Below are 24,929 nucleotides of genomic sequence, written 5' to 3'. Positions count from 1 at the left end.
CAATAAATATCAATCGTAGAAAAAACTCCCAGCACCGGCTTCTTTTTCAAATGCTTTATTGTGCATATAACTCATATAACACAAGACGCATTTCGGCTGCTTAGCCTTTTTAAATTGCATAAACCATACTGAACAAATATAATGACCTGTGTGTGACGTGGATGACCTGTTTGACTTCCGCAAGTCCCGAACTATGTCATTGTACTATGTATCTGAAATGTAAAAAAGATATATAATATTATTACAATATAACGATATATATGTGGATATTTCAATGTAGCCATATGTAAGTAAATATGAAAGTATAATATAACAATATGTAAGCAGATACTATACGGCGGTATGTGAAACAGATAATGAAGCAGTAAAAAATTATATTATGAATTATGTCATAAAACTTGTCAACTCATAATCCCTGTTTAAACCATTCGGTTCAAGTGTGTTCAATTTATGGATCCATGCGGCCTCTCTTTTACGTAATAATCTTTTTATGTTACCTCCCCTTCTGGGTAGATGAACTTCCTCTACCACCTGGAATTATATATTATGACCCCAATTTTAAAAAAATGTGCTGGTATAGGAATAAGAAGATTTTCGCAGCGGATCGTGGACTTGTGATGGTTTATGCGGTCTCCTATACGTTGTACCATTTCTCCAACGTATAGGAGACCGCATGGACATTTTATAACATAGATAACATTCCAGCTTTTGCAGGTGAAGAAACCCTTAAATGCTATATTTTTGCCTGTGTGTGGATAGGAGATGTAATCTCCCCTAGCAACGTTACCACATTGATCACACTGTAAGCATGGGAATGTCCCATGTTTTTGAGATTTTAGAAAGTGTTGTTTCTGTAACTTTTTATTACTGCCCACGTCAGCTCTTACAAGATGGTCTCTTAAGTTAGGTGGTCTTTTATTGCATATGAGGGGGGGGTGTTTTAAATTCCTCTATATTAGGATAAGACTTTTGTAAGCTCGGCCAATGTTCTCTTATGATTTTATCAGTCCTATGTTGTTGAGGATGAAAAATCCTAACAAAAGGGATTCTCTTGTCATTCTGAGTTTCTTTATTAGTTTGGTTAGGATTAGTGGCCTCCTGTAATATCCTCTCGGGATATCCCCTCTCTCTAAATTTATCATGCAACTCCTGTAATCGTGTCTGCCGTGTGTTGGTGTCAATGACAATTCGTTCAATCCTCTTATATTGTGACCGAGGGATGGATTTTTTTTTACAGCTGGTGGAAGGGCGCTGGTGTAAAATAATAGGTTATTCCTATCCGCCTCCTTTCGATAAAGGTCAGTATGAAGTCCCCCCTGTGCGTCTTTAAGGACCACCGTGTCTAAGAAATTCACCTTTCCCTGACTTTCTGACATTGTGAATTTCAACTCAGGTCTTACATGATTTATGACCTGAAAGAATTCAATTCAATATGGCCCCTCCCATACGCAAAAAATATCGTCTATAAAGCGTCTCCATGCTCTCGCATGCATGTGAAAAAGTCTATTAGAAAAAACATGTTGCTGTTCAAAATAAGCCATATAGGCATTTGCGTATGGAGTGGCCACATTCGCCCCATCGCCGATCCCCATTTCTGTAGGAAGAATTGGTCCTCATAAAAAAATTTATTGAAATACAATACAATCTGTAATAACTGAGAGAGGGAGATTTTCTGAGTATCTGAATATGTACTTGTATCAAGTAACCACTGTACTGCTTCTATACCTTTAGTATGTTCAATGGAGGTATATAAACTAGTCACATCGATTGTGACTAGCCATGTCTGTGGTGTGACCTCATGTATCTCTGACAGAACCTTCAAGGAATCCGTAGTGTCTAGGAGGAATGCCTTCGTTTTTTTGGTCAGAGGTATTAATGCCTTTTCAAGTACTATTGAAAGAGGAGATAGGACAGAGTCGACAGATGCCACTATCGGCCAACCCGGGGGATTGTGTAAATCTTTATGTACTTTCGGCAGAGTATAAAGAACAGGTGTAATAGGTGAGGTGTTAATCAAAAATTCCCCCATTTTTTTATCAATTATATTATTCAGTAAAGCATTATCAACAATGTGAAAAATACGTTTCTGTATAGCATTCAGAGGATCGTGAGGTAACGGCTCATATGTATCTCTATCAGACAACTGGCGTAAAATTTCATTTTTATATTGCTCAGTATTCATTACAACAATTGAGCCGCCCTTGTCTGCGGGCTTTATAGTAATCATTTTGTCTGACATCAGATTCATAAGGGCCGTCCTCTCACCTGCAGATAAATTGTTATACATTTGCATTTCAGCATGTAATATTTGTTTAGACACTGTTGCCACATCATTTTTCACAAGCTTAACAAAAGTTTCCACTGCATGCTGTGATTTGGGTGGCATGAAGGAACTTTTGTTTCTAAGTTCCAACTCTTCCAATTTTAATATCCCACTCTGCTCCTCACTAGACACAGTCTGAATAGTCTTATCAGCAAAAAAAAAAGTCTTAAGGCTGATGTTGCGGAATAGCCGCAACACTGGGCTCGTGTCATGACGCTGACCAAAAAAAATGAAGGCATTCCTACTAGACACTACGGATGTCTTGAAGGTTCTGTCAGAGATACACAAGGTCACACTGCAGACATTGCTAGTCACAATCGATGTGACTAGTTTATATACCTTCATTGAACATACTAAAGGTATAGAAGCAGTACAGTGGTTACTCGATACAAGTACATATTCAGATATTCAGAAAATCTTCCTATCTCAGTTATTACAGATTGTATTGTATGACAATTATTTTCTTTATGAGGACCAATTCTTCCTACAGAAACGGGGATCGGCGATGGGGGGCGAATGTGGCCACTCCATACGCAAATGCCTATATGGCTTATTTTGAAGAGCAACACGTTTTTTCTAATAGACTTTTCACATGCAAGCGAGAGCATGGAGACGCTTTATAGACGATATTTTTTGCGTATGGGAGGGGCCACATTCGTCACTCATTTAATTCTTTCAGGTCATAAATCATATAAGACCCGAGTTGAAATTCACAATGTCAGAAAGTCAGGAAAAGGTCAATTTCTTAGACACGGTGGTCATTAAAGATGCACAGGGGAAACTTCATACTGACCTTTATCGAAAGGAGACGGATTGGAATAACCTATTATTTTACACCAGCGCCCATCCACCAGCTGTAATAAAATCCATTCCCCGGTCACAATATAAGAGGATTGAACGAATTGTCAGTGACACCAACACACGGCAGACACGATTACAGGAGTTGCATGATACATTTAGAGAGAGGGGATATCCCGAGAGGATATTACAGGAGGCCACTAATCCTAACCAAACTAATAAAGAAACTCAGAAGGACAAGAGAATCCCTTTTGTTAGTATTTTTTATCCTCAACAACATAGGATTGATAAAATCATAAGAGAACATTGGCCGATCTTTCAAAAGTCTTATCCTAACATAGAGGAATTTAAAACACCCTCCCTCATATGCAATAAAAGACCACCTAACTTAAGAGACCATCTTGTAAGAGCTGACGTGGGCAGTAATAAAAAGTTACAGAAACAACACTTTCTAAAATCTCAAAAACATGGGACATTCCCATGCTTACAGTGTGATCAATGTAGTAACGTTGCTAGGGGAGATTACATCTCCCATCCACATACAGGCAAAAAGATAGCAATTAAGGGTTTCTTCACCTGCAAAAGCCGGAATGTTATCTATGTTATAAAATGTCCATTCGGTCTCCTATACGTTGGAGAAATGGTACAACGTATAGGAGACCGCATAAACCGTCACAAGTCCACGATCCGCTGCGAAAATCTTCTTTTTCCAATACCAGCACATTTTAAAAATAGGGGTCATAATATATCGCAGTTGAAATTCCAGGTGGTAGAGGAAGTTCATCTACCCAGAAGGGGAGGTAACATAAAAAGATTATTACGTAAAAGAGAGGCCGCATGGATCCATAAATTGAACACACTTGAACCGAATGGTTTAAACAGGGATTATGAGTTTTCTGACATAATTCATAATATAATTTTTTACTGCTTCATTATCTGTTTCACATACCGCCGTATAGTATCTGCTTACATATTGTTATATTATACTTTCATATTTACTTACATATACATACATTGAAATATCCACATATATATCGTTATATTGTAATAATATTATATATCTTTTTTACATTTCAGATACATAGTACAATGACATAGTTCGGGACTTGCGGAAGTCAAACAGGTCATCCACGTGTACTTCAGTCTTTTGTTTTTGTTTACATTTGTATCTATTGGTTTGTATACCTGTCAATCACAATTATGCTCAGCTGACGTCCGTGAGACAGGAAGTGACACTATATAAGATTGTATTTGCTCAGTATGGTTTATGCAATTGAAAAAGGCTAAGCAGCCGAAATGCATCTTGCGTTATTATATGAGTTATATGCACAATAAAGCATTTGAAAAAAGAAGTCGGGAGTTTTTTCTACAATTGGATTTGCTATTATCCACGTGCACGGTGAATATCCAGTGCCGCCCTCCTACCTTTGTTTGCTTGTGCAATAAATATTGCTGAACTGGAAAAACAGGTGAGTGCCAACTTTTCATTCTTCTATCAAGTGTACTGAGATTTGTATGTTAATTCTATTAAACAAATCTTAATCCTTCCAGTACTTATTAGCTGCTGAATACTACAGAGGAAATTGTTTTATTTTTTGAAACACAGAGCTCTCTGCTGACACCATGACCACAGTGATCTCTGCTGACATCTCTGTCCATTTTAAGAACTGTCCAGAGTAGAAGAAAATCACCATAGAAAACATATGCTGCTCTGGAGAGTTAATAAAATAAACAGAGATGTCACCAGAGAGCACTGTGGTCATGATGTCAGCAAAGAGCTCTGTGTTCCAAAAATAAAATAATTTCCTCTGTAGTATTCAGCAGCTAATAAGTACTAGAAGGATTAAGATTTTTTTAATAGAAGTAATTTACAAATCTGTTTAACTTTCTGGTACCAGTTGACCACAGTTTCCAGCAGATTTCCCAGAGCTGACTGCTCCATGGGCTAACAGCACTCCCAGTTCATGACACTGAAGTGACAGCCTGCACAGATCCTTGCAAGCAGTTCCTTCTCAGGGCTATACTATACTTTTCAACTATCATGAAGTGGACTTTGTTTTCCCCTCAGTTTCCCTTAGTCAGAACACCGTCTGCACCCAGCAACATTTTCCAAACATGCAAGGAATTAATATGATGGCATCTCTTGAGTAGGGATTTTCCAAATTGACACTTATTGACCCATTATGCATCATCTCCATGGGCTCCTCTTCACTCATTCCAGCCTCCCTTTCACTGTCTCTCTTGCAATAAAAAGGCACACCAGTCTCATGCCCAACAACACTTCCCCAGTGAACAAGCCACTCATTCTCCAGCTTGCGAACAAATCACCAATGGACAAGTCGAAGCCATACAGTCTCATTGGCCAATTGCATATCTTCAAAGCACTTCACTGAGACCATGCACACATATCCCCTTAACACCAAACCACTCCCTTTTATTAGTTACTCTCTACCATTATTACCAGCATTGTGGTTCAGCATTCCAGTGTAACAACTCACATATCCAGGGCCTACTCCAACACTAGTGACTTTGATGTGATTTGATGTGATTTTAGTTGTCTTGTACCAAATTTTTCCCAAAAGGCACAAGTCCTTTCATAAATTCGGCACAAATGAAAAATCACCTCAGAACAAACTGGGAGCAGCCATATCTCACGTCCATCACAGCCAACTCACAGACAAAGTTTATTTTGGTCTGTAATATGCTTGTTTTAGCAGATGAAAAGCCAAAGTTGTTGCAGGACAGGAGTTAATTTTTGGTCATATACTTTTGTTGCATTTTAGAAACTAATACCTACAGCATATTATATCAAGGGAAAGTATGATTATTTCTGACGGAGCTTTCATTGGTAATATTTTCTCAGAAAAACATGGTGGGAGGGCGTAATCGTTGTTCTTATAAATGAGGGAGGACAACTTCAATTTTGCTAAGTGTGCTTCGTTAATGCAGATCTTACTGCATTATTACTGCTTGTCTGTGTTATCCATCTCCAGTTTGCCAAGCATGGCATGACAATCTATACTTTTCTGGACAGCAGTGGATGACAGGTATGTTGATGATCCCAAGTTACAAAAAAGAGGAGTGGTGCAGTTCTCAATAGCAACCAATTTGTTTATCTGTTTGTTTTATTTTCCATGTTTTCAACGGCCAACAATATTATTCTAAATACTTGTGATGATGCAAATGTTTTAATTGTACAATTACTTAACATTACTGCCATGTCACAAATTAGGGTTCATAAAGTACTATTTAAAGGCAATGCCAAAAATTCTCGGTTACCTCTATCTTTGAAAGCAAACATTGCTGTGGAATGTCACTTTTCTAAGCTTAGTTTCACCTTGTATGAGTTTGCGTTTTTTTTTTTTTTGGGGGGGGGGTTGTGGGGTTTAAGCCCCACATAAAGAGCCTTGCAGCTGGCAAAATATCTTCAGGGGTTGAAGTGCTATTGTATTTTAAAGGGGTTTTTCAGATCTTTAAAAAAAATGATCATAAGAAGGGAATGGGAGCACAAATAAAATGCTACTCACCCCTCCACGTTCTTCTGGGCCAGTCATACCAGCACCATTGATCTGGAGGGCATGTCTTAAGAGCTGCAATAATGTCCTTATACACAAAGGCAATTACTGACCTCAGCACTTGTGCACTTGCTACGTGCAGCACACGTTCTTGATGCTCAATGATTTCCTTCAGCGTATCATCCCATGTACCGCGGTTGTTATCAAGGCACTTATGCTGGGATCTCCAGAGCAGCAATAATGCAAGAGGAGAGGTAACAATTATTTTTCTTTTAGCTTCAATTCCCTACCAAAAAGTTAAAAAAAAACTATTAAAGGGTTTTTACCACTTTAGCCACATCAAGACAGAGGTTAAGTGAAGATGTGGTCCCTTATGGCCAGTTTTCTCTGATTCATTTATGGAAATAAGGTCTGATACATGGGTTTCCACCAATTCTGTAATTCTTGCAATATGTGATAAGGTCATAAATGTCTTTGGTGGTAAGAGCTGTGTAAAGGCTACAGACACTTTTGCACAGTTTTTTTTATTGTTGTTAATGCACAATGAAGCAACTTTATGAATTCTCTTCAGTAAAAATGTGCTACCATTTATCTGCCAGTTAGTAAAAGATAAGTAAGTAAGAAGAACTTTCTGATGTCTCATAGCAGACAAGGGGGAAGAGAAACCTTCAAGGAAGAGAGAGAAACAAAGAGAGAGAGGGGGGGGGGGGGGGGCTTTAAAAGATGTCCAAAGCCTTTAATGTGGAAAATACAAAAAAAAAATATGCAAACAAAATGAACATTCCTGGTGATTCTGTGATTGAGCTCTGCGTTCTATAAAAAATCTAAAATTATTAAAGAAGAAATGTTTTCTGTGTAGTTGTTATTTTACATTGCTGGTATAAAGAGGGGGCTTTCTAAGTAAATGAGGGCCAATATGTATAAGTCATATGACTACATACACCCTAAAAAGAGCAACTAAAAGAATATTGCAAAGAAAAAATCTCTGAGATAAGTGTCTTCAAACAGTAATGTGTATGTAACCCATATCTTACCTGTATTTTTGCAGGATAGTGAATAATCTTGATTTCACCGTGTATAGATTCAAAGGTTACGGAAAAGAATTTATAAAAAAGCAAAAAATGAGTCCAGATGCTTTTATTCAGGTATCTCTACAGTTAGCGTTTTACAGGTGAGTAAAAAATGATCTATACTTGTAGTATACCAATAAATTGTTTATTTTAAAAAATTGAAAATTTTTATCATTATTATTCATTTATGTCTACATTTAACTCCCGTGGTTTGGGCACAAAGTCAAAAGTACATCCAGTAGGAAGAAGAAGTATAAGTCCTTCCTTCCGGCTTTGGCTAAAAAACTGACATGGCAATATTTTAGAGAAAAAAACCTGCGTGAAAACCTAGCCTGACTTCCTCAAATCAACTACAAGTCTTTATATGCAAAATGCAATCCATGCAGCATTTAGCAAAATTAAAGAGGACCTGTAACCAACTACCCCCGCACAACCCCCCCCCCCCCCAAAAAAAAATTTAGGTTCTGATTAAATAGCTTAGGATCTCCTGATCACACAATTTTTTATGGTTTCTTGATAAGCCCTCCCGTTCCTTAGATATGAGGGTTCATTATTTGTCTGACAATTCAGGGAATCAGTCAGATGGGCGTGGACTAAATTTTAAAGGAGATCTGTAGTGCAATATAACTTATCCCCTATCCGAAGGATAGGGGATAAGTTTTAGATCGCGGGGGGTCCGAGCGCTGGGGCCCCCTAGGATCTCCTGAATGGGGCCCCCTCCATGTACGCCATGTGTGCCGCGGCTTTCTGCTGAGGACGAAACTTCACTTCCTGCAGACTGCCGCGGCACCGTCCAGGAGATCCCGGGGGCTCCAGCACTCGGACCCCCCGCGATCTATAACTTATCCCCTATCCTTTAGAGAGGGGATAAGTTATTTTGCGCTGGAATACTCCTTTAATAATGGGAGTGAACATTAGATGATCAGACAGTATTATACATTACTGTACTACTGTCATCTGGGGGCAAAAAGTTGGAGGAAAAACATGAGCCAAAAAGTAGGATGCACTGTAAGTGAATGTTCACATGTGTATTTTGCTGTAGATTTTCTGCTGCTAATTTTCCGATCCATTGAAGTCATGGACCCAGATTTAGCAAACCGTGTGAGATAAAAAATAGAGTGATTTTCCCACAAGAACCAATCACAGTTCAGCTTTCACTTTACCAAAGTCAGCTGAGCTGTGATTGGTTGCTGTGGGAAAATCGCTCTATTTTTTCTCTCACACAGTTTGATAAATCTGGGCCAATGTGTAGGAAAATCAGCACCTGCAGCAAAATAAACACGTGTCAACGTACCTTAATGGCATGTTCACACAGAGGAAATTCTGCAAAGACTTTCCTCACTGAAATTATTCAATGGAACCCTGTCATTTAAATCAGAGCTTATTATGTCTGGAATTTGCCATCTATATAATTGGTAGTATAAATGAAGTATTATAGTCGGGGACAGTTATTTTGCATTGGGAAACAGTGTCATAAAGTTTTGCCTCTAAAGGGGCATTCACTACAGGTGATGAGGTATGAAGATGGTTAGCTGTGCTCAGATTGAATAACTTTGATGGGAAAATCCAACCTTATGAGGCTATTCATGGTACATGATCCTGCAGAAATGTAGGCATAACTGCATTGGCTGGGCATGGATTGGATAGATTAGGAACCCAGTTTCTGGTTTTATTACAACATTAATGAACAGAAGGAACTCTTTGCTTATGGTAAAAAATTGTTGAAATGTGTAAGAGTTTTTCAAGCATGGATAAAGTCACATTTACCTAAATGTCTCCACCTAAATGTATTAGAAATGCTTAGGTTGAGTAAACAAATAGCACTATTGATAAAGGAGAAAATGTTCACTTGGTATTGTACTTTTTTTATTCTCCTCTATACAGATGCCACAGAAAGCTTGTCCCAACATATGAAAGTGCCTCCATTCGTCGATTTCGAATGGGGAGGGTAGATAACATAAGATCGTCAACTGCTGAAGCTTTGGCATTTGTAAAAGCATTGGTGGATGGAAAAAGTGTAATACCGGTAAGATTATTTTCTTATTTTATAACAGTATACACTCCTTACACTAAAGAACAAAAATGGGAAAAAAAATGTATTCTTTAATTTTAGAGGCCTTTACAATAAATTTATTGTAAAATAAACAGTAAAAAAAAAAAAAGTGTGCACCTATTGAAGCCAGCTAAAATCAATATGAAAAGTCTGATTTAGAGCAAAATGACCCCTTACTGAACCAGATTGTGCTTAGAGCATGCCTTTTATGTGTGTAGATAATCAAAGTTTAGCAGTCTCTTAGTTTCCACTGAATCCACGGAAGCGGACCAGTATCATATGATCAGAAATATATGAATCATTCTACCGGTAAAGTATGGTGTCATTACTTTGTATTTAATGAAATGAAGCCTTTTTACTGTATGCCTAAACATTTCTGGCATTGTTTTTGCACACATATGGATGTTCCATTCTTCAGTTCAGTCACTGATTCACTCTATTTCTGTCAATGTAAATTTTTATTGTAGATTTTGAATACCGGTATATGTCTTATATAAATATATTTGGTGCAAAACTCAGGTGCTTTGGGTGCATATTTATCCCTTAAAGGAGTACTCCACTGCTCAGTGTTTGGAACAAACTGTTCCGAACGCTGGAGCTGGCGCTGGGAGCTCGTGACCTCATAGCCCCCTCCCATAGACTTGCATTGAGGGGGCAGGGCGTGATGTCTTGAGGGGGCAAGGCTATGATGTCACGAGCTCCAGGCGCCGGCTCTAGTGTTCGGAACAGTTTGTTCCAAACACTGAGCAGTGGAGTACCCCTTTAATGCTATAACCATTTTTTTTTTTTATTGAAGATGATTAACCCCTTCATGACCCAGCAAATTTAGATTTCTGGCTCTTTTCCTTCTCACCCTATAAAATCCATTACTTTTTTATTTTTTCTATGGAAAATAAAAATACCTGACAAGCAAACTGTTACGCCGAGCGCTCCGGGTCCCCGCTCCTCCCCGGAGCGCTCGCTTCACTCTCCCCGCTGCAGCGCTCCGGTCACGTCCTCTGACCCGGGGCGCTGCGATTCCGCTGCCAGCCGGGATGCGATTCGCGATGCGGGTAGCGCCCGCTCGCGATGCGCACCCCGGCTCCCCTACCTGACTCGCTCTCCGTCTGTTCTGTCCCGGCGCGCGCGGCCCCGCTCCCTAGGGCACGCGCGCGCCGGGTCTCTGCGATTTAAAGGGCCACTGCGCCGCTGATTGGCGCAGTGGTTCCAATTAGTGTGTTCACCTGTGCACTTCCCTATATCACCTCACTTCCCCTGCACTCCCTTGCCGGATCTTGTTGCCATTGTGCCAGTGAAAGCGTTCCTTGTGTGTGTTCCTAGCCTGTGTTCCAGACCTTCTGCCGTTGCCCCTGACTACGATCCTTGCTGCCTGCCCCGACCTTCTGCTACGTCCGACCTTGCTTCTGCCTACTCCCTTGTACCGCGCCTATCTTCAGCAGCCAGAGAGGTGAGCCGTTGCTAGTGGATACGACCTGGTCACTACCGCCGCAGCAAGACCATCCCGCTTTGCGGCGGGCTCTGGTGAAAACCAGTAGTGGCTTAGAACCGGTCCACTAGCACGGTCCACGCCAATCCCTCTCTGGCACAGAGGATCCACTACCTGCCAGCCGGCATCGTGACAGTAGATCCGGCCATGGATCCCGCTGAAGTTCCTCTGCCAGTTGTCGCTGACCTCACCACGGTGGTCGCCCAGCAGTCACAACAGATAGCGCAACAAGGCCAACAGCTGTCTCAACTGACCGTTATGCTACAACAGTTACTACCACAGCTTCAGCAGTCATCTCCTCCGCCAGCTCCTGCACCTCCTCCGCAGCGAGTGGCCGCTCCGGGGATACGCTTATCCTTGCCGGATAAATTTGATGGGGACTCTAAGTTTTGCCGTGGCTTTCTTTCCCAATGTTCCCTGCATCTGGAGATGATGTCGGACCTGTTTCCCACTGAAAGGTCTAAGGTGGCTTTCGTAGTCAGCCTTCTGTCCGGAAAAGCCCTGTCATGGGCCACACCGCTCTGGGACCGCAATGACCCCGTCACTGCCTCTGTACACTCCTTCTTCTCGGAAATCCGAAGTGTCTTTGAGGAACCTGCCCGAGCCTCTTCTGCTGAGACTGCCCTGTTGAACCTGGTCCAGGGTAATTCTTCCGTTGGCGAGTATGCCGTACAATTCCGTACTCTTGCTTCAGAATTGTCCTGGAATAATGAGGCCCTCTGCGCGACCTTCAAAAAAGGCCTATCCAGCAACATTAAAGATGTTCTGGCCGCACGAGAAATTCCTGCTAATCTACATGAACTTATTCACCTAGCCACTCGCATTGACATGCGTTTTTCCGAAAGGCGTCAGGAACTCCGCCAAGATATGGACTCTGTTCGCACGAGGCGTTTCTTCTCCTCGGCTCCTCTCTCCTCTGGTCCCCTGCAATCTGTTCCTGTGCCTCCCGCCGTGGAGGCTATGCGGGTCGACCGGTCTCGCCTGACACCTCAAGAGAGGACACGACGCCGTATGGAGAACCTCTGCCTGTACTGTGCTAGTACCGAACACTTCCTGAGGGATTGTCCTATCCGTCCTGCCCGCCTGGAAAGACGTACGCTGACTCCGCACAAAGGTGAGACAGTCCTTGATGTCTACTCTGCTTCTCCACGTCTTACTGTGCCTGTGCGGATGTCTGCCTCTGCCTTCTCCTTCTCTACAGTGGCCTTCTTGGACTCTGGATCTGCAGGAAATTTTATTTTGGCCTCTCTCGTCAACAGGTTCAACATCCCCGTGACCAGCCTCGCCAGACCCCTCTACATCAATTGTGTAAATAATGAAAGATTGGACTGTACCATACGTTTCCGCACGGAGCCCCTTCTTATGAGCATCGGATCTCATCATGAGAGGATTGAACTTTTGGTCCTCCCCAATTGCACCTCGGAAATTCTCCTTGGACTTCCCTGGCTTCAACTTCATTCCCCAACCCTGGATTGGTCCACTGGGGAGATCAAGAGCTGGGGGTCCTCTTGTTCCAAGAACTGTCTAAAACCGGTTCCCAGTAACCCTTGCCGTAACTCTGTGGTTCCTCCAGTAACCGGTCTCCCTAAGGCCTATATGGACTTCGCGGATGTTTTCTGCAAAAAACAAGCTGAGACTCTACCTCCTCACAGGCCTTATGATTGCCCTATCGACCTCCTCCCGGGCACTACTCCACCCCGGGGCAGAATTTATCCTCTCTCTGCCCCAGAGACTCTTGCCATGTCCGAATACGTCCAGGAGAATCTAAAAAAGGGCTTTATCCGTAAATCCTCCTCTCCTGCCGGAGCCGGATTTTTCTTTGTGTCCAAAAAAGATGGCTCCCTACGTCCTTGCATTGACTACCGCGGTCTTAATAAAATCACGGTTAAGAACCGCTACCCCTTACCCCTCATCTCTGAACTCTTTGATCGCCTCCAAGGTGCCCACATCTTTACTAAATTGGACTTAAGAGGCGCCTATAACCTCATCCGCATCAGAGAGGGGGACGAGTGGAAAACGGCATTTAACACCAGAGATGGACACTTTGAGTATCTGGTCATGCCCTTTGGCCTGTGCAACGCCCCTGCCGTCTTCCAAGACTTTGTCAATGAAATTTTTCGTGATCTGTTATACTCCTGTGTTGTTGTATATCTGGACGATATCCTAATTTTTTCTGCCAATCTAGAAGAACACCGCCAGCATGTCCGTATGGTTCTTCAGAGACTTCGTGACAACCAACTCTATGCCAAAATTGAGAAATGTCTGTTTGAATGCCAATCTCTTCCTTTTCTAGGATATTTGGTCTCTGGCCAGGGACTACAGATGGATCCAGACAAACTTTCTGCCGTCTTAGATTGGCCACGCCCCTCCGGACTCCGTGCTATCCAACGCTTTTTGGGGTTCGCCAATTATTACAGGCAATTTATTCCACATTTTTCTACCATTGTGGCTCCTATCGTGGCTTTAACCAAAAAAAATGCTGATCCCAAGTCCTGGCCTCCTCAAGCAGAAGACGCCTTTAAACGACTCAAGTCTGCCTTTTCTTCGGCTCCCGTCCTCTCCAGACCTGACCCTTCCAAACCCTTCCTATTGGAGGTTGATGCCTCCTCAGTGGGAGCTGGAGCTGTTCTTCTACAAAAAAATTCTTCCGGGCATGCTGTCACTTGTGGTTTTTTCTCTAGGACCTTCTCTCCAGCGGAGAGGAACTACTCCATCGGGGATCGAGAGCTTCTAGCCATTAAATTAGCACTTGAGGAATGGAGGCATCTGCTGGAGGGATCAAGTTCTCCTGTTATTATCTACACCGACCACAAGAACCTCTCCTACCTCCAGTCTGCCCAACGGCTGAATCCTCGCCAGGCCCGGTGGTCTTTGTTCTTTGCCCGATTTAATTTTGAGATTCACTTTCGTCCTGCCGATAAGAACATTAGGGCCGATGCTCTCTCTCGTTCCTCGGATGCCTCAGAAGTTGAACTCTCTCCGCAACACATCATTCCACCTGACTGCCTGATCTCCACTTCTCCTGCCTCCATCAGGCAGACTCCTCCAGGAAAGACCTTTGTTTCTCCTCGCCAACGCCTCGGAATCCTCAAATGGGGTCACTCCTCCCATCTCGCAGGTCATGCGGGTATCAAGAAATCTGTGCAACTCATCTCCCGCTTCTATTGGTGGCCGACTCTGGAGACGGATGTTGTGGACTTTGTGCGAGCCTGCACTATCTGTGCCCGGGATAAGACTCCTCGCCAGAAGCCCGCTGGTTTTCTTCATCCTCTGCCTGTCCCCGAACGGCCTTGGTCTCTGATTGGTATGGATTTTATTACTGATTTACCCCCTTCCCGTGGCAACACTGTTATTTGGGTGGTCGTTGATCGATTCTCCAAAATGGCACATTTCATCCCTCTTCCTGGTCTTCCTTCTGCGCCTCAGTTGGCTAAACAATTTTTTGTACACATTTTTCGTCTTCACGGGTTGCCTACGCAGATTGTCTCGGATAGAGGCGTCCAATTCGTGTCTAAATTCTGGAGGGCTCTCTGTAAACAACTCAAGATTAAATTAAATTTTTCTTCTGCATATCATCCTCAGTCCAATGGACAAGTAGAAAGAATTAACCAGATCTTGGGTGATTATTTGCGACATTTTGTTTCCTCCCGCCAGGATGACTGGGCAGATCTCCTCCCATGGGCCGAATTCTCGTATAACTTCAGGGTCTCTGAGTCTTCCTCCAAATCCCCATTTTTCGTGGTGTACGGCCGTCACCCTCTTCCCCCCCTCCCTACTCCCTTGCCCTCTGGTCTGCCCGCTGTGGATGAAATTTCTCGTGACCTTTCCATCATATGGAGAGAGACCCAAAATTCTCTCTTACAGGCTTCATCACGCATGAAGAAGTTCGCGGATAAGAAAAGAAGAGCCCCTCCCGTTTTTTCCCCTGGAGACAAGGTATGGCTCTCCGCTAAATATGTCCGCTTCCGTGTCCCTAGCTACAAGTTGGGACCACGCTATCTTGGTCCTTTCAAAATTTTGTGTCAAATTAATCCTGTCTCTTATAAACTTCTTCTTCCTCCTTCTCTTCGTATCCCTAACGCCTTTCACGTCTCTCTTCTCAAACCACTCATCCTCAACCGTTTTTCTCCCAAATCTGTTCCTCCCACTCCTGTTTCCGGCTCCTCGGACATCTTCTCGGTCAAAGAAATCCTAGCTGCCAAAAAGGTCAGAGGGAAAAATTTTTTTTTAGTGGACTGGGAGGGTTGTGGTCCTGAAGAGAGATCCTGGGAACCTGAGGACAACATCCTAGACAAAAGTCTGCTCCTCAGGTTCTCAGGCTCTAAGAAGAGGGGGAGACCCAAGGGGGGGGGTACTGTTACGCCGAGCGCTCCGGGTCCCCGCTCCTCCCCGGAGCGCTCGCTTCACTCTCCCCGCTGCAGCGCTCCGGTCACGTCCTCTGACCCGGGGCGCTGCGATTCCGCTGCCAGCCGGGATGCGATTCGCGATGCGGGTAGCGCCCGCTCGCGATGCGCACCCCGGCTCCCCTACCTGACTCGCTCTCCGTCTGTTCTGTCCCGGCGCGCGCGGCCCCGCTCCCTAGGGCGCGCGCGCGCCGGGTCTCTGCGATTTAAAGGGCCACTGCGCCGCTGATTGGCGCAGTGGTTCCAATTAGTGTGTTCACCTGTGCACTTCCCTATATCACCTCACTTCCCCTGCACTCCCTTGCCGGATCTTGTTGCCATTGTGCCAGTGAAAGCGTTCCTTGTGTGTGTTCCTAGCCTGTGTTCCAGACCTTCTGCCGTTGCCCCTGACTACGATCCTTGCTGCCTGTCCCGACCTTCTGCTACGTCCGACCTTGCTTCTGCCTACTCCCTTGTACCGCGCCTATCTTCAGCAGCCAGAGAGGTGAGCCGTTGCTAGTGGATACGACCTGGTCACTACCGCCGCAGCAAGACCATCCCGCTTTGCGGCGGGCTCTGGTGAAAACCAGTAGTGGCTTAGAACCGGTCCACTAGCACGGTCCACGCCAATCCCTCTCTGGCACAGAGGATCCACTACCTGCCAGCCGGCATCGTGACACAAACTTTATTCTATGGGCCAGTACGATTCCAATGATATCTACCTTGGATAATTTTTGTTTTTTTCTATGGTTAAAAAAAAGAATTGGAAACTTGAAAAAGAGGAAAAAAAACTCAGTTTCTTGCGATGTTCTGACCCCTATAAAACATTTTTATTTTTCCACCTAAAGAGCTGTGTTGGGGTTTATTTTTTTTTATTTTTTGCCACGAGCTGTAGTTTTTAATTGTCTGGCTTGTTGGTCCCTTTTTATTTCATATTTTTTGAGATGTGATGTGACCAAAAATAAGCAATTTTGGAGTCAAGATCAGGAATGTAATAATTCAATAGTTCCAACTATTATGCAGGCTGCGATACCAAACATATTTGTTTATGGTGTTTTATTTGAAAAATAGGAAAAGGGGGATGATCTAAATTTGTATAAAGGGGGGTGTTATATTTTTACAAACATTTTTTTTTTAACTTAAAAAAAAAATGTTTGCCACCCATCATTAGATGGCTTACATAGATCAATGTAATGCTATTTCATTACATTGATCTATGTTATCTGCACTCAACTGCTAAGGGCAGTCGTCAGCAATCACAGAGCCAGGGAAGACATCGAGGGCCAGATAAGGCCCTGGGCTTCCCCAGCAGCCCAGCGATGGGACTTTTGGACACCAGGGATTACACCATTTAATGTTTAAATGTCATGATCGCAACTAATAAAGGCATTTTACTAGTTAGATTACGGACATCTTGTGAGCCGTGCCATATTCCCCTCACCTCACCCATGACGTTCATGTATGTCATGAATTGGAAAAGGGGTAAAGTGAAACTGACAGCGAGTGCATCAGCACTAAACCCAATACACTGTGTTATAGTGCAGGTGAACGGGATTACAAAAAGGTATAACTGGCCTGGATCCATGGTCCAGTTCCAGAGATAGACCTGTTATTAGCAAGCATTTCTAAAAAAAAAAATATTTTTAATTTTTTTATTTTATTTTTTATATGGAACGCTTCACAAATTTGAGTGTCATCCTTGCGCAGGGGCCATGCTAATCTTCTCTGTATCGTTCCAATTTTAGTATATGTGCTGCTGAAGCGAGCACATTAGCCAGCATTTCTAATACGTTCACACTAGAGTTGTAGTTATTAGCCACAGTGCCCAAACCAACCCCTGGTGGTGCTCAGCTGAAAGGATTGGCCTCAGAATATGCAACACTTGATGAAGAAGGAAAAAAGTGGTACTGTTTGTGGCTGATGCCCTGCCATGAGAACACACCTACTGGCTGTTTTGACCCCCCCCCCCCCCTCCCCCCCAACTGTGAATTCTCAATAAAGAAAAAGAAAGCTATACATTCGGCATGTACAACTCTTTGCCTTCTTTACTAAGTGTTGGATATTGCACTTTTGTTCATAGGTTAAGATAACCACTCTCTAAGATAAATCCAGCTGCTGATCTCCCTGGAGATAAGACAATGTCATTCATATGCCCTAATTGTACATATGGGCAGAGATTGTCTTCACTTTAAGTAATATGGATGATGTTAGCCTTTTAAACTATACAACATGGTGACATTAATTTTACTGCATTTTATCATTTACAGGATTCTGAGAAAATGGACTATCTTAGAAATGCTATCGCGGCTCAGACAAATTACACTATTCTGGTACGTAGTCATTACAATGCACTTATTAAATATTAGAAATGTTTCTGTTTGCAGCAGAATTAATACAGTTGCAATGGTAAATATTATAACATTATTATGGCATGTTACATTACCAAAAAGGCCATCTGTCCATATAAGGAACACAAATATGTGCTAGATGATATTGTCTCTGGTCTCTAACCGAATCCTCCCATGTCGTGCTATTTGTCCAGATTTATGAGCCAGTTAATCCAATCTATACCCCTGATATTCTATTCCAAATAGTTTAAGTGCATGCAGTGCATTGTACAGTTAAATATTAGTTGCTTTAAGATTCCCACATGACATGACATTGATAAATGTTGCAAAATGTCAGTGTTCTCAAAAATGCTAATACTGAGGAAACCTGACATTTAATTTAATATATTAGCCAATTTCCATTAATGAGGTTGAATGAAAATAAAAGTGACACAACACAATTCTATTTCGGGGGTTTTCAGTTCTCATAGATCTTTTGCTGTTTACCTCTTGCGTTTTCCGGAACAAATTTGATTAAATGGCTGAATAAAAATCTAAATCTGACATCGCAATTTTGTTGGTAGGTTTTTATTGATTTTGACAAAATCTGCCCACAATGTAATGTCTATGGTGGCTGGCATCTTTATGTCAAAGGAAGAAAGGTTTCCCTTGATAACAAGAGCTTTTTTATTTTTTATTTTTTTTTAACAAGTTATTTTTATTTAAAAAATGTTCATGAAGTAAAGATATAAGGTACAATAGGTACATCTAAAGGCACATAATGAGTAGAGATAGAGTCATTTGTGTCAGGATGCATAGAAATATCAAATACATAGATCTTTATATCAATAGTCAAACGAAAAATTATAAGTTAACATAAGATCAAACAGTGTAAATACACTCGCTTCAGCCTTAGATTATATCATAAATTAGCAAACAAGTGTGAATTAGTATAAGAAGAATTGACCCGGATCACCTGAAAGTTAGGAAAGGTATCATATTTGCACTATGTTATGGGAGCTGGATAACCATATATCCCATCTAGATAGAAAGGTAGAATCTGTATCTAGGGCACAAGAAACCTTATATTCATGCCAACAGTTTAAATTTATTTTCCCTGCACTATTTCTTTAATAGTAGGGACTAGTGGCGTCTTCCATTTTTTAGTAATGGAATGTCTTGCCGTAATAAGTGCATGGAGTATAATGGTTTTATGGGAAAAGGAGTACCTATCAATAGTTATGTTAAGGAGGGCCAAGGCAGGTTTCCATATTATGGGGAGGCCACAGATTTGGGACAGGAATCTACCTAATCCTTTCCAAAAGGTAAGTATCTGAGGGCAATCCCCCCATATATGTATAAATGTGCATCTCCAGCAGACATCTGAAGTAGACAAGAACTGGGCCACATGACATGGGGTTAGGTACCACCTGTAGAACAATGTTTTTGATGTTTCCAAATGACTGATGCATTTAGAAAATGTAGGTATGATAGAGTGGGCTTTATTCTATTGGTGGATAGTAAAATTGCTATTCAGATTAGTTTCCCATCTAGTTTTATATACAGTAGAAGTTGATAAGGTGGAGTTAAGGAGAAAGCTATAACTCCAAGATAATTATGTCCTACTTGTTTTGTGTTGTACAGCCATTTATTGAGTTCTGAGTCAGCTGATTCTAGGGGCGCTTTAATAGAGAACAATGCGTGGCGGATCTGGAGATATAAGTTTCAAAAGGAATGCAAAGGCTTCCGTCCCACATGTTACTAATATAATTTATACCCCCAGAAACCCAACCCAGCACATTAAGTCCAAAGATATGGGCCATTAGGGTGAGTATATGAGAATGAAGGATATCAATAGTGCATAATTTATGTTTTAGAATACAATGGTCCCAGCATTGAAGCGTGGCCCCCAGGGTTTGGTGCGTAAAAGAAAAAACAGGCTTAAATACATAGGCCGCAGTGAGGATGTGGTTGATAGTGTTCCTAGAAGCGAGGTCTCCATTACCTCCCACAGTTTAGACGTATCATATATCCATATGCTTTTAAGTTGCTCCATATGTACTGCTCTATAGTAATGGACAATTGAGGGACAACCTATATCCCCCTCTGCAATAGGTGGGAAGAGGGAGTTCATTTGGATTTGAGGTCTCTTTTTAACCCATATAAACTGCATTAAGATGGATTGGAGTTTTCTTAAATAGCAATAAGGAAGGTAAATTGGGACATTTCTAAACGTGTATAATATTTTTGGTAGAATCATCATTTTGACGGCCGCCACTCTCCCCAACCACGAGACGCCCACAACCGGTAGATTGGCAACACTATTTTTTAAAGTTTTTAATAAAGTAGAATAATTGGCCTCAAAGAGATTGCTACAAGGGTAAGTAAGTTGTATTCCTAAATATGTAAGTGAGTCTTTAGTCCAGGGGAAAGGGAAGCGGGATTTAATAGTTTGGATCACATTTGAAGAGAGCCCTAGTCCCAGGATCTGAGATTTATTAGTATTAATTTTGTAATAGGAGATGTCACTAAAGGCACTCAAATCCTCCATTATGCTAGGTAAGGAGACTAACGGATCCCTACATATAATAAGGACATCATCTGCAAAAAGCCCAATACAATGATTGTAATCCCCCATGTCAATACCTGAAATATTGGGGTTCATTCTAATTTTCTCAGCCAGTGGCTCCATTGCCAATCCGAAAATGAGCGGGGAGAGAGGGCACCCCTGACGGGTCCCATTGGTAATGGTAAAAGAGTTAGAGAGGAACCCAGATGTGAAAACTGCGGCAAAAGGATGGGTATATAACGCCAGCACAGCAGTTTTGATATTATTAACCAAACCAAATTTAGAGCGGGCGAAATCAAAGTAGCACCAGTTTATCCTGTCGAACGCCTTCTCCGCATCCAGCGCTAGGCAACAGAGAAGGCGTCCGACAGGTCTCCACACGGTACAACAAATCAATAAATCTTCTGGTGCCATCAACTGTCTGCCTTTGTTTAATAAAGCCAACCTGGTCATTTTTAATTAAGGAGGGAAGTATGTTGTTCAGCCTATTAGCAATAATTTTTGCATACATTTTTAAGTTGACATTTAATAACGAGATGGGACGAACATTTTTGGGTTTATCTGGAGTTTTCCCGGGCTTAGGGAGAGTAACTATTATAGCTTTTAGCATTTCAGGGAGAATGTATCCTTTATGAAATATTTAATTATACAGAGGGAGAAGATGAGTGGAGAGGATCATCTGAAAGCACTTGTAATATTCTCCCGTAAATCCATCTGGACCCAGAGATTTATTAGGTTTTAAGGAGGAAATTACCGTCAAGAGTTCAAGGGCAGATATGGGTCTATTTAGGTCTTCTAATGTGTCTGCATTAACCGACGGCAGGTTCTTATTTTATCCGGTCTGGGCTGAAATAAAAAGAAAACAAGCTTTCTCTTGCCTGCCTACGCGCCCCCAGAGCTCCAGTACAGGTGTTCGGTCGCCGGGCTGTTTGCTTCTTACTTCCTGTTAGCCCGGCACGTCACACGGAGCTTCAGCCTATCACCGGCCGCAGCGATGTCCCGCCTCGGCTGGTGATAGGCTGAAGCTCTGTGTGACGTGCCGGGCTAACAGGAAGTAAGAAGCAAACAGCCCGGCGACCGAACACCTGTACCGGAGCCCTGGGGGCGCGTAGGCATGCAAGAGAAAGCTTGTTTTCTTTTTTTTTGCAGCCCGGACCGGATAAAATAAGAAAAGTGCGCGCTGGACTACTCCTTTAACTTTCTGGCACCAGTTAATTTTTAAAAAAAAGTTTTCCACCGGAGTACCCCTTTAAGGTACCATACACATTGGCCCAGATTTATCAAACTGTGTGAGAGTAAAAGTGTCGTGATTTTTCCACAGCAACCAATCACAGCTTTCACTTTACCAGAGCTTGTTAGCTAAGCTGTGATTGGTCACTGTGAGAAAATCCCTCCACTTTTTCTCTCACACAGTTTGATAAATATGGACCATTATGTGAAAGTTTATTAAAACAGACAATTTCTAGCAAAACAATCAGGTGAAATTTAACTACAAATGATGGTTTTAACCACTTAAGGACCAGGCCAATTTTATTTATGCATTTTCGTTTTTTCCTCCTCGTCTTCTAAAAGTCATAACTCTTTTATATTTCCATCCACAGACCCATATGAGGGCTTGTTTTTTTGCCTGACTAATTGTACTTGACATCACTCATTTTATCATACAATGTATGGCGCAACAAAAAAAAATATTATTTGTGTGAGAAAATTTAAAAGAAATCAGCAATTTAGCAAATGTTGGTTTCATTTTCACGCTGTACACTTTACAGTAAAAAAAAAAAAGGAATGTTTTCTTTATTCTGTGGGTCAATACGAATAAAATTATACCCATGATTACATACATTTCTATAATTGTACTGCTTTAAAAAAATCTCAAACTTTTTAAACAAAATTAGTGTGTTTAAAATTGCTCTATTTTGAAAATGATGATCATTTTCTCATTTTTCCGTATACTGGCCTGTATGAGAGCTAATTTTTGCGCCGTGATCTGTAGTCTTTATTGGTACACTTATGCATATATGTAACTTTTTTAATGCTTTAAAAATAAAGATAAAAAAATTGGAATAAAATGTGACAAAAAAAGCAGTAATTTTGGACTTTTTTTTTTTTACGCTTACGCCATTCACCCTACAGGATCATTAACATTATATCTTGATTTTATCTTGACATTTACGCACGCAGCAATACCAAATATGTTCATTAATTTATTTTTTTTACACTTTTTTAGGAATAAAATAGGAAAATGGGCCATTTAGATTTTTATTGGGGGAGGGAATTTTTCTTTTACTTTTTATTACTAATTTTTTTCACTTTTATTGTCCCCATAGGGGAATATTTATAGCAATCCTTAGATTGCATATACTGAACCGTGCTATGCACAGGAATAGCACTGACGAGTATTATCGGCAATCTTCTTTTCTGGTCTGCTCTATGTCAGACCAGAGTAGAAGACCCTGAGATGATGGCCGGGGCAGGTAAGGGAACCTCTGTCCACTATGTTGGATGATCAGATCCCTGCAGCAGTGCCCCAGACGATCCGATACTACATTCAAATGCCTGCATTGCTGCAGATGCTGTGATCTGTATTGATCACGACATCTGAGGGGTTAATGGTGGTCCCTGGTTGCTGATAGCAGTTCCAGTGCTCACGTCATGTACAGGACGTAAATGTACATCCTGGTGCAATGAAAGATCATCACCCAATGAAAGATCATCACCAGGAAAGAAATGTCGGCCATGTTTGAAATTTTCAGCTGATAGTATAACCAATAGGTTAACCATAACCGTAGAGTATTTAAAGGGGTACTCCAGTGGTAAACACATTTTTTTAAACCAACTGGTGCCAGAAGGTTAAACAGATTAGTAAATTACTTCTATTTAAAAATATTAATCCTTCCAGTACTTATCAGATTATCAGGAGTTCCTGTTTGACCACTGTGCTCCCTGCTGACACCTCTGTTCGTATCAGGAACTATCCAGAGCAGGAGAGATTTGCTATGGGGATTTCCTTGTACTCTGTACTCTGGACAGTTCCTGATACAGACAGAGGTGTCAGCAGAGACTACTGTGGTCAGACAGAAAAGAACTCCAGGAAGAAATATAACTTCCTGCAATTCATACAGCAGCTGATAAGTACTGGAAGGATTAAGATTTTTAAATAGAAGTAATTTACAAATCTGTTTAACTTTCTGGCACCAGACGCACTTAAGGTTTAATGTGTCCTGGACCGGCCGACCATGGAAGCGGGAGACAGCTGTGTAAACAGCGGTCCCCTGCTTCTGTGCTGCTGGGGCAGCTGCAGGGGGTGCAGCGGGAGCCTGGCCCCCTTACTGGAATACTCGCTTACCCTTCTGATGGCGGTCCTGCATCTAGATATGGTCTTAACACAAAATTGATTGATTTTTCACCACAGTAAAAGCAGTATTTACCATTAAACAAACCACACATTGCTTAACCCTTAAAGGACACAGGGCATACGCCCTGACGTCTTGGATATTAAGGACACAGACTCATGGGACACAGACCGGGATGCCTGCTGAAATCATTCCGCTGGGGGGTCCTGAGACACCCCCCATGTTGGCGATCACCAGTAATCACCGATCAATTCAGATTTGTGTCGATTCCGGGCTGATCGGGTCTGAGCTGTCAGCCCCGATCATCCCGAAGGATAGAAGTCCTCCTCTTATCCCCGGCCATTGGTTGATCAATACTGACCGACCATTGGCAATTGGGAGCGGGGGGGGGGGTTAAAGTTGAAATCCCCGCTCTGCCCACCCCTGGATGTCCAGGCAGAGCGGGAAGAAGATGGCGGCGGGATTGGCGGCAGTAAGGAGGCAGCGGCGAAGGCAGCGGTGGAGGCAGAAGTGAAGATCAGTGGTAAGTGATCTTCACCGCTGCCTTCTAGGAGTTTCCAAACTACAACTCGCAGCATGCCCAGACAGCCTTTGGCTGTCTGGGAATGCTGGGAGTTTTAGTTTTACAACTTCTGGAGTGCCACAGTTTGGAGACCACTGTGCAGTGGTTTCCAAACTGTAACCCTTCCAGATTTTGCAAAACTACAACTCCCAGGATGCTCAGACAGTCCAGGCATGCTGGGAGTTGTAGTTCTGTAACATCTGGCTCTCCATGCTTGGAGTTGAAGTTTTACAACATCTGGAGGGCTACAGTTTGGACACTACTACACAGTGGTCTCCAAACTGTTCTCCTCTAGTTGTTGCATAACTACAACTCCCAACTTGTCCTTCGGCTGTCTGGGCATACTGGGAGTTGTAGTTTTGCAACAACTGGAGGCACACTGGTTAGGAAACACTGAGTTAAGTAAAAAGCTCTCAGTGTTTTGCAACCAGTGTGCCTCCAGCTGTTGCATAACTGCAACCCCCAGCATGCCCGGACAGCCAAAGGGCATG

The 24,929-nt window shown here is 42.3% G+C and overlaps 1 protein-coding gene and 1 non-coding gene across 2 annotated transcripts in view; one reads left to right on the top strand and one right to left on the bottom strand.

The window, feature by feature from the left end:
• CHAT (choline O-acetyltransferase) overlaps positions 1-24,929 on the top strand; it is a 161,579-nt gene that overhangs the window by 123,393 nt on the left and 13,257 nt on the right. The window contains exons 11-13 of the mRNA XM_056530923.1: positions 7,685-7,807; positions 9,591-9,732; positions 17,895-17,957. Of these exons, the coding sequence (XP_056386898.1) occupies positions 7,685-7,807; positions 9,591-9,732; positions 17,895-17,957 (328 nt within the window). The remainder of the gene's footprint in view (positions 1-7,684; positions 7,808-9,590; positions 9,733-17,894; positions 17,958-24,929) is intronic.
• On the bottom strand, positions 17,290-17,396 carry LOC130283655 (U6 spliceosomal RNA). Its single transcript, XR_008846776.1, has one exon. It is a non-coding gene; the product is annotated as a U6 spliceosomal RNA (small nuclear RNA).

Source organism: Hyla sarda, chromosome 7, assembly GCF_029499605.1.
Source record: "Hyla sarda isolate aHylSar1 chromosome 7, aHylSar1.hap1, whole genome shotgun sequence".
Classification (NCBI taxonomy): Eukaryota; Metazoa; Chordata; class Amphibia; order Anura; family Hylidae; genus Hyla; species Hyla sarda.
The sequence above is the reverse complement of the archived record's forward strand: the minus strand, read 5'-3'. Positions and strand labels throughout refer to the sequence as shown.